The sequence below is a fragment of the Cryptomeria japonica genome, chromosome 11 (genome assembly GCF_030272615.1).
Source record: "Cryptomeria japonica chromosome 11, Sugi_1.0, whole genome shotgun sequence".
Classification (NCBI taxonomy): domain Eukaryota; kingdom Viridiplantae; phylum Streptophyta; class Pinopsida; order Cupressales; family Cupressaceae; genus Cryptomeria; species Cryptomeria japonica.
Window position 1 is genome coordinate 531,877,977 of NC_081415.1, and position 22,120 is coordinate 531,900,096.

The following is a 22,120-nucleotide window of genomic DNA, read 5'->3' on the forward strand; positions in this document are numbered from 1 at the left end:
CAAATCCTCGCTGAGAAGAGTAGCTGCTACATCATTAAAAACTAACTTATTTTTATCGGATATTGATGTGCTAATTGTTGTTACAATGCCATCCCAACTGCTTGGCAAAGAACATAATAAAAGAATAACCTTGCTGTCATAATCTTGTGTCATCCCCACCGAAGTTGCTTGACTAATCAATGTATTAAATTCATTGATGAGATTTGCCATAGCACAACCTTCCTTCATCTTAAGCTTGTACAACCACTTCATGATAAACACTTTATTGGCAACTGACTCCATTTCATACATGGCTGTGAGTTTATCCCATACATCTTTCATTGTTGCTTCACCCGTGACATTGAAGATAACATTGTTGGACAGCGAGAGAAAAATTGTTTCTCTTGCCTTCTTGTCTAATTTTTCTTATTCTTCATCAGCCATCGTAGTTGGCTTCTTTTCTTTCCCTTCAAGTGCAAATGAAAGGTCTTGCTTTATCAGCAAAGACTCCATCTGTACCTTCCATAACCCAAAGTTATGACCGGAAAACTTCTCTATCTTCGCTTCTTCCATGATTCGGGAATTTCAACCACCGAAATATTAATAGCGATCTAACCTCGCTCTGATACCAATTGTTAGGATTTAAAGAAAATTTAGAAGAGCATAAATTTGAACAATGAATTCACAAACAAAGACAAATGAGACACACCATTTATTGAGGTTCGATAGATTGCCTACATCCACACTTAAAGCAAGGGAATCAATTTTATTGATGACCAATTCTGGTTTGTTCATACACAGCTGCAAGCAGCTTTAGAATACACACAACAATTGATATTCAACCAGCTCTTAAAGAGCTTACAAACAAAAGATGAAGAGCCAAAGGTTTTGGCGGTAAAATGGAAGGAGTCCGTTGGACTTCACTTCCAACACGTAAAAGAATAAACGATAGGCAACTTTCATCTGTTATAGATGGAAATGGTCTATTAGACATGCATTCAAAATGGGGAAGCATAGACAAGGGTTGTGAGGTATTTGACCGAATAACTCAAAAAATATGGTTTCATGGAATGTTGTGATTGCAGGATATGCAGAAATGGATTTGTTGAAAAGGATTAAACCAAATGAGAGATTTGGAGTAGCATATGGGCATACATTGAAGCACTAAGGATAGAGGAATTTTATCAGGTGTTGTAGTTGCTACTACTCTTGTTAGATGTGTATGCAACAAATGAAAGCATAGATAAGGAATGTTGAACTGTTCAACAAAATGCCTCATAGAAATCCATCAATTGTCAGGTATCTTGAATAGAAACAATATGAATTTTGCAAGAATGTTTAAAAAACCTTCAAATTGTTATGAAAAATAAATAAAATATTCCTTTATTCTAATATCAAATGTTACATTTGATATACATTTTAAAGTTGTGGAGATGGTAGAAAACAGTTAAATAGTTTAATTGTGCAGAAACTACCTCTCTAATTGTCTACCCCAATCAATGTAATATATTTACTAACAATGTAATACATTATACTAACAATCCCCCCCTCTTACATTGTTCTTTATAAATGTTTATCCAGAAAGCCCCCCTTATGCCTTACATAATAAAAATTGCTGATTACAGAATATATATAGACACATTTTATGAAAAACATATTTGAAGAAACAAATTATGAATCAATTTTAGCTCCATCAAGCTATCTCGTAACCCTCAGAAAGGTGTAGCCTCTATCTGATATCCCAAATTATTCAACAACAATCCATACTGAGCCCTCTAGCCACATGGCTTCATCAAGTTGCCTGATAACCCTCGGAAGGGTATAATTCTTGAACACAACCTTGAGTACTACTAGACAACCATCCATATTGAGCTTTTCACCAAACCCCTTACCTGTCTCCAAAAACAAACTTCACAATACATATATCCTCAAATATGCCAGCAACAACAAGGAATAAACAAGAAACCAAAAAACCAAAAACGCTTCTCAAGCAAAACACCATCTCAAAGCGAGAAGCTAACATGAGATGATGGAAATCGTCCATCCTCCTGTGCCACCAGCCTTCAATGAAGTGAAGACTTATAGCACTTCTCTAGAATCACTAAGAGAATCATAAAAAATTACTTGATCATTTGATGAATCCCCATTCTCAATATAATCTTGAAATGTTTTCTTCATTGATTTTGTCTTTGAACTTTCCTTTAATAACTTCTCTAGCTCGACTTTTACACGACCAAGCTCTATGACCTTTTTTCTTACAATAGAAACATTTTATATCTTCATTACTTGTGCTTGATATTTTAATATGGTTTTAAACATATAATGCATTTTCCTGTTGAGAAACACCTTGTAAATCTTCTGCATCTGTTCTCTTTTCTTCTGCTAAAAGAGCTTAAATCATACTTCTAAACTCTGGGAGATTATTTGGCTGAGTGTAAAAATAATATTATTGTATTTTGCAGGCAAGTTGTTTAACAAGATAGCCTTAGCATCTTCATCATTTAATGGAGCCTTAACTTCTGCTAATTGTCTGATAAGAGATCTCAAACTACTTATGACTTGACATTTTGACTCCATTGTCCATTTTGAACCTAAACAATTGAAGTTTTAGAGAGAATTTTGCATTTAATGCCTTTTCTCCAAACAATTTATTGAGATTATCTCAAATATCTGCTGATGATGTATCCAAATCTATATGATGTAATTCTGAATTGGAAAGAGAAAGACCAATAATAGCTTTGTCTTTATCATCTTTGTTCTCCCACTCTAATAATTTAGATGCATCCGTAGTTTTCGTTTCTTTTCCACTCACCATTCCCCATAAATATTTATTCATTAATTGCATCTGAATTTTTATTTTCCAAGTATGAAAATTAAAACCAAAATATTTATCTAGCGTATCAACCACAATCTCCATAATGAAATATCCCTTTTATTTTTCAGTAATTACTTCACTAAAATTTTAATATTTGTTTCTAAGCCCTAATTTCCCCTTCTAGATTAAAGAAAGAGGGAACTACAATCAATTTACATACACAAAGATTGCTTGGAATGTCACAACATAAACACAAAGATTGTTTGTTGTTCTCTCACACCATATTCACAGGCACATAAACATATGCACAACTTCAAATACTCATTGCATATTCATAGGCATTCAAGGAGACCGCTCTGATACCAGTTGTTATGAAAAATACATAAAATATTCCTTTATTCCAATATCAAATATTACATTTGATATGCATTTTATAAAGTAGTGGAGACGACATCTAAAGAAGTTAAATAGTTTAACCGTGTAGAAACTAACTCTTTAACTATCTACCCTAATCAATGTAATACATTTACTAACAATGTAATACATTATACTAACATGAATGCCTTTAAAATCTTAGAAATAATGAAGCATTTCTGTTTTAAAAAAATAAAAAAAGAAACAACATTTAGATTGATGTTTTCTAGATTTCATGCAATTAAAAAACAACATTACAGTTGAGGGTTCTTTATTCGGTGCCTTTTCTATATATATTCCCAAATAGTTTTTTATGCATGTGTGCATATGTAGACTGCGTATACCACTGGACATATATGATCACTTATATTTATTTTGATAATGTAAAAATGTGTATATGTAGACTGTTGACAATGGATATATGTACATGTACATATGCATCTAGACATTTACAGAAATATGCCATAATGAATTGTTTTCTTGCAAGTCCTAAAAAAAACCATAATAATCATACATACAAAAATGTTATTGCTGTGTACTTTTAAATCATCTTTTAGTTGATATTAATAATCCAACACAAACTATTCACAATTGGATATATACACATGTACATACACATTTGGATATTTAAAGACATACATTATAATCAATTGGTTTATTTGAAATATAAATTAAAATGAAAGTAAATGCATAATAAGCATATATAAAAAAGGATTCCATGTATTATTAAATGAGTTGTAATTCATGATCTATAGAGGTATCAATAATCTAATAGTATTTGATATTAAAATTGGAAAAGAACATGAATTTTCCATAAGATAGACAATAATTTGACAATATTGTTGAAGTAATGAGGATAACAACTCAGTAGTTAATTAATCAATTATTAATTACTTGGGTCCATTATTATTTTTTTACACTTAAGATATACTTAGGAGTGTTTTTATATTATTAGATCAAGCTAATTATAGATCAAGTTGTCTCCAGTTATGTGATTAAGACACTTGTTATGCATTGATTTAATCCTCTCCTAGGGTTTTCATCTAGAGTTTTTTCTTTATGCTTTTATAAGCATTAATTGTTTTCATTGCAATCTATCCAGTTCATTTAGAGATTAATCTCAATATCACATTCCTATTGGATCAATCTCTCTCAAGGTTGCACATCATCAATCATAACTTTTTCTCTTTAAATATAATCGATGTTTTGGTTGCAGATGGTTCTTGGAGTTGTGGAGATAGTTATCAACTCCAAAAGACATAAGATCATGAGATTCCATCAGGCCATAAATTTTGTTGATGTTGAATAAAGATTTCACAAGAAACCAATACAATTAGATGTCTTGGATTGAACCCACATTAAAAGGTGTTCTTGCCTTTAATTTCAAAGCAATTGGGGCCACCATTAAGAAGTTAAGAATACACCTGCAATAATTTATTCCTTCCTTATTTTCAGTTTACTTTATAATCAACAGACAATAATTCACAATACCTCTATAAGAGATTGATAACGCTAGCTATCATGCTATATGTTAAGAGATTTTCTTGCTTTTAATTTCATAGCAATTGGGCCACCACTAAGAATTTAAGAACACACCTACAATTACTCATTCCTTATTTTTAGTTTACTCTACAAGAAACAAACAATAATTCCCAATTAGCCTTTAAGACATTGACAATGCTAGCTATGATGCTCTTCTACATTGTTGTGTCCTAAAACCACTACTCCATAATCCTATAACTCTTCTAACCTTCAAGTATAAGGCTTGTCTTCAAGAGCTAAAAAAAATGCGGTTCATCAACAAACTAAAGAGGGTTAAAGCCTCATTAACAAGAGTGGATAACCTCTCTTTCACTTTCGGGTTAGCTTAAACCAAACAAAGTCCTCTTAAAGACATCCTTAGCAAGATAAATGGTGCTAAAAGTAGTAAAAGGTGCAAAATTTGCAATTGTACCTAAAGTAAGTTTGACAAGAAAGATTGTCACTATAATGAAATCTAACGAACTAAATAAAATATTAAATATAATTAATAAGGGGAAACTAATAAGGTTTGTTAATGGTATTTTTCTATTAAATATGTGTTTATTTAAGGAGTGTGATTGTATCACTTGCTTCAAGGATTGGTGTGTATCCAATGGGCAACAAAGCCACAGTTTATCAGAGGAATAACAATGAAATTAAAGCATACAAGGATTGATTTAACCACAAAATGCATCAAATGAGAAGTAATGAATAATAGGACATAATTGTCTAACACCACACTAAATAAGTTAAAAATCTTTGTTATCCACATAATTTTCATACTTAGATATCTAAATTGAATTGTATGAATCAATATGCCACGGAAAATGACAATTAAAAATCTTCTATTTTATTTGAATGTTATCATATTATCAAATAATCAAATTCATGCTAGCAAGTGTGGTAACAGAAATACAAATAGTAATGGAGACATTCACTATATAATTTGCATACATGCATTTAATTCTTCACATGGTCAATGAATCCAAAGCCTTTCTACAATTGTACAAGGCATGAGTTGAAGCACTAGGCAATATTTCACACCTACATAGCCTCTAGCTACCACTAGTAGAAGCATTTTGAGAGATTGGTTCTACTAGAATTTAACTAAAAATCTACATAAGAAATTTCTCGTGTTTCCCATTCAAAAATGTTGAATAGATCTACAGCCATATGTACCAATGAAAACCATTACCAAACTGATAATAATCTGATCTTAAATAGAAAACAAAAACCAGTAGGAGCTTCCACAAAATCTCTCCTTGAAATTGGTCTTCTTCCCTAGAAACTTGCTTCTCCTCCTCGATTTCTTTAAAAGGCCTTCTCTAAAATCAACAATAGGATATTTTAAATGATTTGTTGCTTCCAAAACCAAGAGGGCAGCATATTATCACTTTAGAAATTGCATTTAATGTCATTAGATGCCTTGCTAACTCCACCTCTAAACCTACCAATAATATCTATCAACAAGACCTCCTCCACTCACCAGGGCCTCCAACATAGAAAGAGACCTAAAACTCACTCTTGGCACCAATTTGAATAGCTAACATTTAGGATGGAAATATGAGTGGTCACAAATGATATCTCCTATAATATTACACCCAAAAAGGAATATTCTAGGTTTGAAGTAGAATATGCCAGATTCAAAATTGAATCACTTTGTCAAACTTGCCCTCAAACTATGGCCACAATATTTACTAAATATTGGACTTTTATTAGTAATATAGTCATCCTACAACTTTATTCAACTTTATTAACCACTACGCGGAAGCCAGTGCTGCCCACATTGGGCTACACATGGCCAAAAGAGAGAGGTTTACTAAAGTGTGGCTGGAGTCTGACTCGCTAAACATTGTCAACTGCTGGAGTGGTTGCACGGACCCTAGCTGGACGATTGCCAGCTTGATCAAGGACTGCTGAAATATAATTAATGAACTAACAGATTTCAAAATCTTGCACATATACCGAGAAGGCAATAAGGCAGCAGATCTACTAGCCAATCTGGCGGTGGGATATGTGGCAACCAACTGGTGGAGTAGCAAGGATGTTTTCCCCAAAAATATGTGTGATCTGGCACGTAATGATTACTGAATTAATCAATGATCCCTCATCATGACATAATTGAGTTGATAGGGAAATGACTCTTTCTGGTTTTCCCTAATCAAAAATCTAGAAACCTCCTCGGTGACTGGATTTCCTATCTCATTGTGTGGTTTTTCTGCTATTGTTTGGATATCCTTTGGGTGTGGCCCATTTTCTACGATTGGTTGGTGATAGTGAGCTCCTTATCCTATTATTTGGCGACCAAGAACATAATGGGAGGCGATAAGAACAAAAAAGAACCCTCTACTTGCAAGAATTGGAAAAAGAATAAAGATGTCTGGCAAGAAGTCATAGATGGTGGTTTCTTCCCCTACCTGGACCGGATTCATGGCCCCTCTGCTTTGATTATAGAGGCCTTTGTTAACAGATGGAAAAAAGGGAGTCTTAGGGCTTACGGTGCCGATTATCAAATTGATGAAACTTTGGTGGAGACGGTCACTCATCTGGCTACGAATGGAAGAAGGTTTTACAGGGATAGAAAAATTGGGGAGGAGGATTTGTCGAGTTTCTTTGACAAAGACAAGGAGCACTCCAGAGTCACCAAGATGGTCGATGGCGACTATAAAAAAAAAGATCTCATGGCCCCATGGGTTGACATGACAGAGTGTATAATGAGGTATATCACCCTCGATGGCAGGTATGCAAGCATCTTCTCCTACCATTTCACTATCCTAAATCATTTTCGGCATGGTAAAATTATCTTTGTTCCCTACTATCTAGCCTCCTCCCTTGAGAATAGCTTGGAAAAGCAACTGGAAAACCCTAACAACCCTATTCTGCATGAGGGACTTATTGTCCTTATCATGGAACACACTTAATCCATTGAAGTTGTGCCCCCGTTGGTTGAGATTGGCCTACAGACGAAGGTCCAAGATGTCTTTGACTCAGAGATGGACCTGGATGATAGTGGGGTTCCTATTGATGACCTTGAATACGAACCTGCGGATGAAAAGGAAAAGATGGTCACTCTTGAGATGCTCAACAACAAGAATCACCCCAGATGGGCGGTTAGCAAATACGAAACTAACAACAAGCTGATCTTCAAGGCCAAACCCCTCACCAAAAAGAAAAAGCTAGCGAGGAAGGATCACAGCCCGAAGATTATGGACCAAGGGATTAATCTAGACATCCCTATCAATGTCCAAAAAGAAAATCAGGGGAAGGATGGTAGCCCGATGAATCTTGTCATGGAAGCCACCAGAAGCCAGGAGTGCTGCTAGAAGTGGTTCGAGCGCAAAATTGAAACCCTGAAAATGGGGGTTAAAGAAATAATTGACATTTTCACTACTTTCCCTGAACCCAGCAAGCTAGAGAAACTCATGATCATGACTCAAAAACTCTCTCTAAATATTGAGGTAATGAAATGTAACCATGAACAAAGGATTGATAAGGTGGAATAATCCATGGTTGGGATTAAGAAAAATCTCAAGAACCTGGTCGACATTAGTAAAGAAGCCATGAACAACAACATTGAGGGGCTTGAAAAGATTAATGACATGGTTGCTGATTATAGATCCTATCACATTGACCCGGTGAAAGATCTTGGAGGAGATGATATGGCTGCTAGAGACAACAAAACCACTGGACCCAGTTCCAGAACTAGGAGTAGAAGCAACAACAAGGGTACCTCCAGATTCATCATGGAGGAGCTTGAGGAAATCAACATGATTTCCATCCAAAAGAACAAGGATCTGGTGCTCTCGCTTAACTGAGAGCTTTTTTTCTTTGGCTTATTTGTCTACATTTCTTTTGTTTGTTTTTCTCTTCGGGCTTGCTCTCCTGTTTTGTTGTTTTTTCTTGCCGGTTTGGCTGTTGGCCGACTTTTGTAAAACTTTAGGTTTCGGGTCCTTGTAAAACCCGTTTATCCTTATCAAAAAACAAAAACCTTTGAAAAATTATATTAAAATATTTTTGGTGATGTAGGTTTGCCCTTACACCATCCAAATTTCCCCTATCAATTTCTTTTGCTTTTTCCAACACATTCTTCTGTGTTCTAGAAAAAATGTCAAATGTAAATATATGAGCATACTATTTAGATGAGGTGGAAGAGCCTCTTTAATTTATAGTGGTCAATTAAAATTGGGGTAGATAGCTAGAGGCTGGCACAACATGAGGAATAAGTGTTAAAAAAAGTATCGTTGATGATGATTGCAAATTTATATAATGAAATAAGAAATTATGAATTATTAAAATTTTTCAAATCATAAATTTATTTTCCTTAAATTTGTAATAGAATTCACTCTTTAACACTTGAGTCTTAATCCTTATTTTAAATTATATATTTTGTAGTTTTTTTGCACTTGTAAATAGGATTTCTCCTTTATTTCACCTATTACACAAATCATAAGATATGTTAAGATACATTCTTCAAGCGTTTAAGAGATTTATAAGATACTTGATAGCATGCTTGGGCAAAAAAGAAAGGCATTGATAGTAGTGATCCTACTTTAAGATTTGATAAGGAGAATATTAGGCCCATTGTGATACAATGATGGAATATTGTGAACACCACACTTCATATGACAGCCTATGATCTAACTCTCAAATAATATGTAGGAAGGATTGGGAAAGTGCATTCATCTCATGGGGAAGAAGTGAAAGAAAGGCTTATGAATTCCCTATGAAAAATGTATACTAATGAGGAGTCAACTCTATTGACACATCGACTAGCCTTATTCTTTGTAATCCAGCTTAAATAAACTAAGGCAATGATGGATAAAATCATGCATTAGCATATGGTGATACTATTAAATGGTGAATTTCAAATGGGTAGGATGCATTTGAGCTGAGGGTGCTTGCGTTTAGCCTCCTTTCGCAAGTTGCCAATTAATTTTTTGCAAAAAAGAATTGGTCCATATGTAAATTCATTCAATCAATCAAGAGGAACAACCTTTACCTTTGATTGATCGAAGAAGTTGGTGATCGCTCACAATGTCTTGCAACTAAAATATCAAGAGATTTAAGTAATGCTAGACTCTCATGATACGTTAGGATGTTAATTCTTCAAATAGTATATAGGTTGCTGAAAAAGCACAAAAAATGATTGGTTGGCATTCTAATGGAAAAATAAACTTCTCATAGTAGGAGTGACTCAAAATTAAACTCAAATTCTAATTCAATCCAACTAGATGTTGGTTATGGATAACTGCATATTTTCTATATTTTATCATTTGCAGTTAAAATTTGTAGTCTTTATACATTTGTTATAGTTTTTATATAATATATGCTCATTCATAACAACAAGAATAACTTTATTTATTTATTTGTCAAATCTCCTGTAAAATATCAATTCAATTCTAATATTTTGTAATTAAATTATATAATATCTATGATGAATGGCTTATTCATATTATCATATAAATATTAAAAATATTTTTGTATTTCAAAATAATCTATATTTTAAAAATATTAATCTATTATCACCCCTTACAAATTACTTCAAAAAATTCTCCTAGAAACACATCTCTACACATCTCTGCTCCTCTATTGTCCTTAGTTTTGAAATTTTGATGGAGCATATTCTTCAACTTATCAACCTAGTCTAATTTATTTTGATACTTTGAAAGTTTTTCATGATCACATCTTTTTATTTTAATGCGAGCCTAGATAATTCAAGCTAATAATTATTTATTAGTATTTATGTTCTTAACTTAAACTCTCCCCTGCATTTAAATTTTTTTTATTTCAAGCTATGCCCAAGAATAACTTCAATCTAGACCTGCCAATGGCATTTTATTGAAAGTTTCTAAAGCATTTTCAACAAAATCGAATTTCTTCATATCCTGTAAACATGGCGTTCCATAAGAACATATTTCTTTGAGGCATTCCGTGAAATAGTTCGCGTGCCTTGTTTAAGCTTACACATTTTGCATATGTCTACCAGGTCAATTGCAGCTACACCACCTGACAAAATTACTCCATTCTTTATCCATGGATGCCCATACCCTATTCCAAAGCTCCCATTTTCGCGCAGGCTGGGGGATGGGGGGATAATTTGAAAGTTAACGGTGAGGTTTATTTGGACGGAACGGATCTGTAATGGAATGTCAATTGAAAGGAATGGGCCCGCAACCACCTAAGCGATCAAGGCTTAGTGTGTGCTGTTTAAGGCTGGCCCAACGACTGGTATCTCTTATTATTATTATCCTGTAAAATTTCCATCGATGTACAGAGAAATTTTGGTAAACGATATCTATCGAGGGACGACAGGTTAGGTTGAAGGGATCAGGTGAAGTGAAGATAATGTGTTTGGAAACCAAAACCATAAACAAAAAATGATCCCATCCTACCAAATCTCCATTATAATAAAATCTACTATCCTGACTAGTTTTGAAGACCGATGACAACAGATTTGGAAAGCAGGTAAACCGAATATCTATGCAATTGAATGGGGCTTATATATCGTATATATAGTCATTCTGAACTACACACATTCATATCAGTTCATTCCTCCTGCTCTCAATTCGGCTCATTCTGCTTGACAGAAGAATTTGGACAAGATTATGGCACGGAAGACTAACGAGCTTCTTTTTCTGATGCTTCTCATTGTGTGGGGTAGTTATGTGACTGCGACTAGAAAATTACTAACAGATAGCCCAGAAGCAGAAGAAGAAGGGTCTTCAAGTCCAAAGACTATCACTTTCTTCATGCACCACATAACGGAAGAACCCAACCCCACTGCCAAGCCTGGACTTGGACTTGGAGGACTTCAAGGCAGTGGCAATGCGATCTCTGGCCTGCAAGCCCCCATTGGAAATAACATCAACTTCAATGGCATTGGGAATGGGAATGGTCCTCTCCCATTGACTATTCCAAGTGGAGCTATCAACAATTCTCCTTTCTTTGGCCAGCTGCCCATCTCTTCCACCAACGGAGGAGTGCAGGGCATAGGCTCACTTATTCCTGGCCTTGGCCTTAATTCACCTGGCTTGGGCTTTCAGAACTCCTTTCCCAGCACAAATATTATTAATGGCGGGCTAAATCCTCAGAATCCACTTGGAAGGGAATCGGGTATCCCTCTGAATAATGTGATTGTGATTGAGGATACTCTCACAGAAGGTCCTGATCTCCACTCATCTTCTGTGCTTGGAAAGGGAGAGGGATATTATTATCACTTGCCCAACACTGCCGAACAGGAAGATCCCAATACAATGTTGCTGGCTTTCACAGCTAAATTTGAAGGTTCTGAATACGGAGGCAGTAGCATAGAATTCTCAGGCAAAGACAACATTGCATTGGCACAGAGGGAGGTTGCAGTAGTAGGTGGGAGCGGGGTGTTCCATGACGCTCAAGGTCATGCTCTCATCGAGACAGTTTCGGACACAGTGGATGAGACAGTGCTCAAATTCACAGTCACACTTACCTATTAATAAACCCATCAATCCCTTGTATCCCGCTCTTCCCATGCTTTTTCTCCTCCACTAGTCTTTCTTTTTCATCCAGTTTAGTGATTTTGTGAATTGTACAACTTGGGTGTGTTGTGAGTGAATCCCAAACTCAATAAAAACTCTTCATTTGTTATTTAAGAAATGTAATTTCGATCTTGCCTCTGTTATAGGTACATACTTAATCTTACCTACACGGTGCGCATTGGTAGATGACAATCCATTCTAATTTATCAGTTATCAATCCTCCCCATTTTGAAAATTGTGTTGGATGTAGTAAATAACATTTACAAGAAGTTTTCATATGGCACGGTATGGATTAGATTCTAAAATACTGACTTTTAATATGCAAAAAAGTTTATATTTTTCAAAAGCTTTGGAGGTGTAGGTGTCTAGCATTTAAAAATATAGTTCTATGTGTTAAATATGATTTTCTTAAAGAGATTTTTTTGAAAAAGATTTAGTATATGGTGTTTAATAAAAAATAAATAAATTATAATGAGTATTTATATTTCATAGATTTAGGGAAATGGTGAAAGAACTACTTTTTAAATAAATTCAAGGATGTGACAAGCTCTATTGATCTCAAATCCTAACCATGAAGAAGCCTATATTAATCATTTAGCATTGTGGGAATTAAAATTAGTATTTACTGGTAGGTGTCCATTATAAATATATATAAATTATATATTTTAAAAAAATTATCCAAGATTTCAAATTTGGAAGAGTAGAAAGTGCATTTTCCTTTTATTTTCATCTTAATGTAACATTTCTTTTTGGATCACACAAATTAGGCTATGTGAAATAGAAATACATTAGGTATGTATGACATATACGACTTCTAAAACATGGTAATATTTTAGTTATGAAGGATTGGCCTAGAAATTTCAATTAATGATTAGAGCTAGCTCCAAATTATAATTCTTTTGTGTGCTAGAAAAAATTCTAATATATGATAATCTATGCAAAGGCGGTTTCAGAGTGCCTCTATATTGCTTTGTATGTGAAAAAGGTGGAAAATAGTAAAATATTTACTTTTTATTGTCTTTTAACCTTAAAGTTATTATACAAAACAACTAATAAGATGAGACTCATGTGGATAATTCTAAGATAATAAAAAAATAGCTCTAAGATTACTAGTTACATGAATCAAAAGAGATTAAACATGGTTTTCCATATAAATTTATTTTGCATGATGTGGCTAGAATAAAATTCTAGAATTTTTAGATAAAACCTTCTTTCCTTGATAGAAGTTGGTTAAGAATATGTAGTGCTATTAAAGAGTTTTCTTGACTCTAGTTGATTAAGGTTAAGTCTTCATTATCCATATTTGAATTAAAAGTGATCAAAGAGATGTTTTCAAATCCTTGTTTGATTTCAGGGATAAGTGACAATATATTAAGAAAATAACAAAATTATATAGAGATAGAAGCTCCTAAGGTGATTTATGTTCCCCTCATTCATTAATTTATCCTAAATTAAACATTGATTTGATAGCTTATGAAAAATCAAGAATAGAAAGTTGGCTTTCATTATTAAGGACTCATTAAATCTCTTGAAATATGGAGGTTCTTTATTTTTAGGTTTTTTTTTCAAAAATGAAAATGTTGAATCAGAAGCCCTTATTTAAAGCTCAGGAGTGAAAATATTATTAAATCCATATGAATCTATGGTTTTGATAAACTTTAATGATGAGAGAAAGAGTCTATAATTTGTGTGTTAGCGATTTATGTTTTTAATCTCTATAGTAAGAACAAGGTCGTATATGAGTTATAGCTAGTTTAATGTTTTGTTAGGGAGACTACTAGTTTATTGATGGTGAATATTAGACAAGTTGTTTAGAGAGGGTGATGATCTACATCTAGCTCCTATTATGCATTCAAATAGGTGCCTTCATTTATTATCTTGGCATAGCATTTCATCTTAATAGAAACCTATGAGTGACTAGTTTTAAACATGAAGGCACTGAACATGTGATGCTATGGCACTTTGTTATCAGGCACTGAACAGTATTTCTGAGTCTTGGTTGCAGTGAACGAATATTTATCTGCATCAATTACCAATTTCATTTAGATTGTTTTTCCTTCCAATTCTAAGAGTGTTGCATACGTTCTCCACGTCCAAAGTTTAAATTTAGAGTGTTTTAACTTTTCATAAGACATCAGAGCATGACAATAGCTTTCTTCATGGGTGATTAGTACCACTGACTACCCCACCTAAGCTATTGATCCACAATAGTGTTGCTTTCAAGTTTAGGTTTTCAGCCATGATCTACATAGCATGTGGGCATTTATGCTTGGGAATTCATCAATTGACAGGACCATGAGAGGTAGTGTACACTAGTTTTGGATAACTCAAAGGAAGAGGAGGGAGTGGAGATGAGAGCACAACAATCCCACTAATAATACGCTCTCCATCTCCTCACCATTGAAATTTCCATCCAGCTTTGCATCTGTGGCTTCCAAAATCTTGCCCTTTCCATGCAAGTCCCAAACCCATTCGACTAATCTCCAATTATGATCATCCAGGCTCCGGTCCATAGCCCTCCTTCCGCAGGCAATTTCTAGGCACGCAGCCCCAAAATTGAAGACATCTGATTCTAAGCTTGCTTTTCTGGTAACCACACATTCAGGTGCAAGATACCCAAATGTGCCTGCCAGCATTGTTGTGTCCGAGACTGCACGCTCACGTTCCACCACTCTTGCCAGCTCGAAATTCCCCAACTTTCCTATGAATTTTCCATCCAACATTACATTGCTAGCCTTTATATCTCTGTGCACAACACGTTGATCCCATTCTTCATGAAGATATAGAAGAGCAGAGGCTATGTCACAAGCAATACTGTATCTTAGGTCAAATCACTCCTATTCTTCTCCCCAAATAAATATTTGTCTAGACTTCCGTTTGGCTGAAATTCATAGACAAGAAGCAGGCAGCCCTTTTCATGGCACCATCCGTGGAGCTGCACAAGGTTCCGATGCCTCAGTTTAGAGAATATACTCACTTCTGAAATATATTCCTTTTGCCCTTGTTTGGAGCCTTGCGATATTCTTTTACTGCCACAGTCTCCTTTGATGGAGACAAGATGCCTCTGTAGACTTGTCCCTCCTTTTCCAAGCATTTGATCATTGTTGAAGTTCTTCGTTGCAGCACGAAAGACAGAGTAGGAGAACTTACGCGGGCCTTGAGAAAAGTGTTTGTCCAACTCTTTGGTTTTCAAATTGTTGGGGTTACCATGCCGCCACCGGGCTAAGAGCAGTGCCAAACCGACCACTGCAACAAAGGGTATAATTAACAAGAGACTAACATTTCTTTTGTTATTTCTCTGGAACGGTTGAATTTTGGGCTGTGTGTCGATTTCCCATGGGTATTGAGAAGAAAAGTCCCAATAGTAGACGTTGTGAGACTCCTTTGAACCGAACACGGTGGAAGTGGAGAAGCCAATCTTGACATTCTAAGGAAGAAACTGACTGAGGTCTATGTCATAAGACAAGATTGGTGTTATGGGTTTTCCATATAACATATCCATTGCGCTAAAAAAAAATAGTTGGAGTTTCTTTGCTACGCCGTCGCTGACAGAGATATTCATCTTGGAAACAACGCTATTCACATTGATTCCCACATGATTGTTATCCATGTCGAAAGAGATATTAATATTTTAGGAGCATTGTTATGTCCGTACGCTTACCATTCTTTTGTTTGTTTACTGTTCTTTTTCGAGTCTCACGTTTATTTTCATCTTCTTGCCCTGTTTTTTATGTTTTAAAATCATTTCTATGTTCGCTTTCAATTGTTCAACAGTCAGTTTATTTATTTTTTGAAGTCTTATTCAATTTGTGGATGGAAAAAGTATTATACAAACAAATCTATAAAGTTCTTGTAAATTTAATATTTTATTTGATTTTTTAATATTGTTTTTTAAAAGATTAAAAAATAATATTCTAGTTGATATATTTGTATTTTTTATGATAACTTTTAAAGTTCATATTTCTTAAAATTTAAGAAAAAGAGAGCCAATAAAAAAGTGTTGTAGATAAATATTAAAATTATTGTTAAAATTTTAGAGATAAAAAAATTAAAACAATTTTTTAATGTTTTCTTATTATATTGTAAATCATTTGTGTAATTTTTTTTTGTATGTTTTGACGAAATCTATTGATATGTTTTATGAGGCATTCAACACAAATTGGGTTGCTCTTGTAATTTTTAATTAATATTTCAAAATTTTCACTTAAGCATTTTTTTATTTTATTCTTTGTATGTTAATCTAGATCATTGAGTCCATGCCAAATGCCAACTTACATATATTGTTGAAGGCAAATTTCTTGAAGATGTCCTTCATATCCAATGGAGTCTCGCCCAACTAGTTGGTAGTAGGAGGGAATTGGTGAACTTGCTTTGATCATTCTCTCTACTGAAGTCGCACAAAGAGATGATGGTGAACTCATAAACTATGAGTGACCTCTACAATTTCTAGGGTAGGCCATCCGTATTAAAAATTATGTTTTCAAGTAGATCGTGCAAGATGATCCTAAAATAGTTGCCATTGGGATAATTATCCAAATAGGTCTTAAGTAGGTGCTCCACATTGCAACATTGCTCCTAGGGTGACAAACCTAGATAGAGATCTTATTACAACTTTCCTTATCACCATAAAAACTTATGGTCAATTAAAAAAAAGGGTTACAATTTTTTCAAGGAACCAAGAACCTACCAAAACGATATTAGTACTATCTTCAATTATTTGAAAAGAGAATAAGAAAATAATATTGGTTACTATAACCACCCAATTATTAATTCTCCAATTTTAGGACCCAACTTATATAATTATGTTCAAATATTGAAAAAGAGAATAAGAAAAAATGTTGGTTATTACAACCACCCAAATATTAAGTCTCTATCATAGTTTTCATTGAGGAGACAAATATAGAAGCTGACCGAATCACCAGTGAAGTAGCCAACTAGTACCTTCAATCTCTGCAAAAGAAAGTGGATAAAGAAGATTTTACTCCAAACGATTTGAGGCTTGCAACACTTATAGAGTACATTATCATGTTGGGAAACCGATAAAGCCCATTTTTTAAATGTATTCTAAGTCTAAATTTCTTATTTAAGATGTTGATTTTGTTATTATTTTATTGATCAATATTTAATATATATATTTTTAATGTTTTCACATGCACACATTCAATATGTAAATATAATGGACAAAGAAGGAAGAGAGTTAACCAAAGTAAGGTATATCTTAGATGATACACGTCCCTCAATTGTGACATACTCACGTGAATCACATCTATTTTTTGAAATCTTTTTAAGAAAGGTTTAAGGGATATACATGAATTAACCAATGCATGAAAACATGAATGAAGACACATAAAGGTGTATGACATGGAATGATGTTCAAACAAGGCACAAACGTACAATTCAATTTCCTAGCAAGCTCTTCTCACAATGCTAATGATCCAATACAACTTGACCAAATTTTTAAACATCAAATATTTATAATCCAAGCATACAATTTTAAATCTCAAGGCCTAAACTAAACACTTCATAATTTAGAAACACATTTTGTAGAGATTTTCATAGTACTATGACAAGAATTTTAAAATTTCCAAGAAAATCAAGAAACCAACAATACTTAGGACAACCCAACTTAAGTTAATCTAGGGACTTCTCTCATGAAGTAAAATTTATGTAATGTTTACATATCTTGTACCTATTGTGGACCAGTCCATAATGTAAAATTAAAAAAAAACTTCATGAAAAGGAGGGTGAAGATAAGACCCTTACCTTCAATTGCACACACCACAAAGAGAAGGGGTGTCATTTAACCTCTGTATAAAATTGTTTGTGACCTCTTCTCACCATGTTCATGCCATAAAGGTAGAGTAGGGGAATCCCTCACATGAATGAAAAAGGGGAGGAAATAAATAAAGAGATGATAGAAAGGGAAGAAGAGTGCAAGAACTTGAATCATAATGCCCCAAATTTCTCAACTTGGAGCAACCATATCAATCCATAACAAGATAGATGGGGAAAACAATAGGTATAGGGTTTGCAACAAGATTCTAATGCTAAAACCAACTACAACCCCCTAATTTAATCCTTAAATAGGCTCTTTTTGTTTTTCTTTTTTGATTCACTTTCCTTTCTTCCAAAATAATTTAGAATTTTATCCTAGATGTCACCTTAGGAATTATATAGAATGTCTCCACAATGAAAGAAAAATGCTACAACTATTCATCTTAATTGTGCATCACAATAACAAAAAAAGAAAAGTCTATTCTATACTAAATTATATCCATTTTATAATTAATCTAGTAAAAGAAAATTATGGTAATTAATTATACACTATGTCAAATTATGATAAGCTCTAATAAAAAGTGTTCATAGTGAAATTTTTTTTTTCAGTCAATCCACAAACTCTTAGTTACATTAAATTTATAAAAATCTTAAGTATGTATTCAACAACCACACTTACTCCATTGAAAGAAAAAAGCTCAAATAGCTCTTGCAAAGATAATATATAAACATTTCCTTTAAGATTTGTATCCTCCAATATATTATTTACACCTAAGAAGATTTTGGTGGACAAGAGAAAGGATAAGTCTAGATATTGTTGAAATTGATAACATACATTTTTTTGTATGTCGTCTAATTGTAACAATTGTGAAAATGTATCTTAGCAAGGTTATAATCAAAGTTACACATAGGGTTAGGGCTAGGGCTAGATTAAAATTTGGATTACATTTAGAATTGGGGTTAGCTTTACAATTAGAGTTATGATAAACTTTAGAGTTAGGGTTAGAATTAGGAGTAGTGTTAGAATTAGCATGATAATTACAATTAGAGTTAAATTTAGAATCGAGGTATAATTAGAACTAGTGTTAGGATGAAGGTTATTTAGGGTTGAATTAGAGAAGAAAGAGAGAGAAAAGAGTGTTACAAACCAATCAACCAATTATATTTATTTTTTTAATACTGAATGTGACAACAACTTCTTCATCTCAAAAAGTTCATCTATCTATATCTTACTATCGGCATAACCCTTGAACCCCTTTTGATGAAAGTGCTAATAGACAAGTTTAGAAAGGCTGTTTAGACATATGAGTGTACCTAACCAACCTTTAGAGATACGTCAAAGAGAAAGTGGGTAGTGAAAGAAGAGGCAGAGTTATTTGATAAAGGAATTGCTTTCTTGTAAGTTGCCCACCCCCAGTCTGTGCCTTCAGTATTTGGGAATGGTGTGAGAGAAATGTATGTGGTGTTCCATGCAGCAAGATATCAGTCGAGAAAGGGTTAGTGAAGTTAAGTTCACTCCACCCATCTGCTCGCAATGGGAATGTACCACAAAAGAGGAAGAAGAAGATGAAGAATGAAAAGAATTTTTCCATTATGTGATGTGTTGTAGAGACGTGATCTAGAGAAGATTAAAAAAGTGCTTGAAGCTTTATAATAATTTTATCGCATTCCTGCATAGTTTCCCAGGCCATTTTCGTTGGTCGTTATTTCCAAATAATTAGCATGGTTTTATTACCTGTCATGGACCTTATCATCAAGACTCATAGAACATTGGTATTAATTGTCTCAGGTGCGCAAAGGCCTATAGACAACCAACCCAGACTACACCTTCTCGTACCTATTTGGATCAGAACTCAATGTTGCCTAAAAATCAATACTAGGAATTGTTGCCAATGCGGAATCCAAATGAATGCGAAAATAAGTAGTCGGATGCAATGCACTAACTCAATATGCACAAGAACACAAAAGATGGTGGGCGAACACGCATGCTTTTCTATTATGTAAAACTAGTATTACAAAATCAAAAGCTAAGTGTGTTCTGTGAAGAAACACTAGTCGCTGCATTCTCTGAGCTAACAAAGTGCTTAGACAGACTTATTGCAAAGAAACCACTCAGAGCTTCTAGCTCAGTTTGTAGCTCCACAATCAGGCTTCCTCGGTTGGCCTTGCTCGCACTTTTGCTTGACTGCACCTCACTCTGAACTCTTAGATGTCGTTCCTCTTCATCATGCTTCAAATGGGTAAGGCATCCCACCTTATATAGCCAAGCCCGCCTACAAATGCATCAGATGGATAAACATTTTCCCTGCCATCGATCTTGTAACGACTTGATCATATGACACACAAAGATCAAGCGGAAGAATGATCCATGTGCTTCCAATGATTGGCTCAAAACTCTAAGAAAGTCGGCCCAATATAGGTCCTACTTAAGCATGCGATCTGCCTAGGCAATCCCCCATAACGTGCGTCAAATAGGTCTGCACCCATTTGTGGCCACCTAGGTACTTGTTCCACAAAGTTGGCCCCAAATGCATGTGATCCATGTGGATCCCCTTGGATCGATAAGTGCCATCCAAATTTGGTTAAGTGTTCAAGTATGACAATGAACACAGAAAAGACTTCTTGCCAAAAATGAATGCAAAGTTTGGGTCTGTTACATCCTCCCCCACTTAAACTGGTGCAACACTCTCATTGCTGCAACTTCAGACCAAAAGTTACAGAGGGAGTGTTCTATTGCGCTCAAGTTTATGGAGTTGAGTTCCTCTTGCGGAACTCCATGATCTTTTCCTCATCACGCTAAAGAGTCTCACCAGCTTGCCAAGAAGTAGACTCATGTGACTCGCCCTAAAAAATGATAAGGAATTCTCTATGCACCTTCCTCCCATAGTCCTTGATTCACATAGCCAAGATTTGACCCACTCGCTTCCCTGGACAGTCAATCATATTAGCCACCCCCCTCTCAAGAATGTTGTGAACCAAATCTTCATCATCTGCATTGTGCGCTCTCAGCTGTGACACATGAAAAATTGGGTGCATTCCTAGATTCTCTAGGAGATCCAATTTGTAGGTTACTGGACCCATCTTCTTCACAATGTGGAATGACCCGTCCCACCTGCGAACAAGTTAAGTGCTCAACCCCCTTGGTACTTTGAAATGGTAAGGATCCATGCGCAACAAAACTCTGTCACCCACTTGAAATTCCACTTGCCTGCATTTTTCATGAACATTCTTCTTCATTCGGTCCAATGCCTTGGTGAGATGATAACGAGCCAGGTCAACTCGCTCATTCTAGGTCTGCACAATGTCTTCCGCATCAGCATCACCTCCTTGGTATCCATGCATCATTGTATGCAGAGTGAGTAACTGATGTGCTGTCGCCAACTTAAATGGTGAGTACTTGGAAGACTCACTCTTCTGCAAATTATAACTCAATTGAGCTGCATCAAGCAACTTCGGCCAATTGGCTTGGTCGGAATCCACAAAATACATCAAGTAGACTTCCAACACCACATTGATCCACTCAGTTTGTCCATCTGTCTATGCATGATAAGAAGAAATCATCAAAAGTTTGGTGCCCAAGAGTTTAAATAATTCGGTCCAAAACTTTGATGTGAACCTAGTATCCCTATCCAAAATAATGCTCAATGGTATGCCCTAGTACTTAACCACATTCTTGAAAAAGTACTTGGTCGCTAGCTCAGTTAGACATGGCTATTGGCAAGCAACAAAAATAGCATACTTGCTGAACCAATCCACAATAGCCATAATGCTGGAGAAACCTTCCACATTTGGTAGCTGAGTTATGAGGTCCATAGTCACACTCATCCATGGCCACATAGGTATTGGCAAAGGTTGGAGCATCCCACCGGTCACTCATGAATTGAATTATCCTACTGGCAGGTGAGGCAAGTCCTCATATAGAGCTCAACATCATCTCACATCCTCCGCCAGTAGAATTCATGTTCCATAAGTGCCAAAGTCCTCTTCTTTCTTGGGTGGCCCGCCCAGGTTGAATCATGACACTCACGTAACAACTCTCTGCCCAACTCCTTCGATTTTGGAATGTACAAATGGTTCTCTACATAGTAGAGAATTCCATCTC

General features: G+C 34.9%; 2 protein-coding genes across 2 annotated transcripts; one reads left to right on the forward strand and one right to left on the reverse strand.

Annotated features, from left to right (window-relative positions):
* The first annotated feature begins 11,334 nt into the window (after window positions 1–11,334).
* On the forward strand, window positions 11,335–12,201 carry LOC131066422 (dirigent protein 16). The gene has a single exon (XM_058001177.2). It carries the CDS (start codon window positions 11,335–11,337, stop codon window positions 12,199–12,201), a length of 867 nt encoding a protein of 288 aa, XP_057857160.2.
* Window positions 12,202–14,195: 1,994 nt separating this feature from the next.
* LOC131066423 (L-type lectin-domain containing receptor kinase IX.1-like) lies at window positions 14,196–15,853 on the reverse strand. Its single transcript, XM_059214685.1, has 4 exons — window positions 15,688–15,853; window positions 15,115–15,489; window positions 14,642–15,040; window positions 14,196–14,263 (listed from the first exon to the last, which is right to left on the reverse strand). Exons 1-4 carry the CDS (start codon window positions 15,851–15,853, stop codon window positions 14,196–14,198), a joined length of 1,008 nt encoding a protein of 335 aa, XP_059070668.1.
* Window positions 15,854–22,120: the final 6,267 nt, after the last annotated feature.

Excerpts from the sequence above, each read along its gene's own strand:
- LOC131066422 (XM_058001177.2), top strand. The coding sequence starts at position 11,335 with ATGGCACGGAAGACTAACGAGCTTCTTTTTCTGATGCTTCTCATTGTG.
- LOC131066423 (XM_059214685.1), bottom strand. The coding sequence starts at position 15,853 with ATGGATAACAATCATGTGGGAATCAATGTGAATAGCGTTGTTTCCAAG. Across the intron at positions 15,490-15,687 it reads GTCTTATGACATAGACCTCA|TGGTCGGTTTGGCACTGCTC; the intron begins GTCAGTTTCTTC and ends CCTTTGTTGCAG. Across the intron at positions 15,041-15,114 it reads TGAATTTCAGCCAAACGGAA|CCTCTGCTCTTCTATATCTT; the intron begins GTCTAGACAAAT and ends CTTGTGACATAG.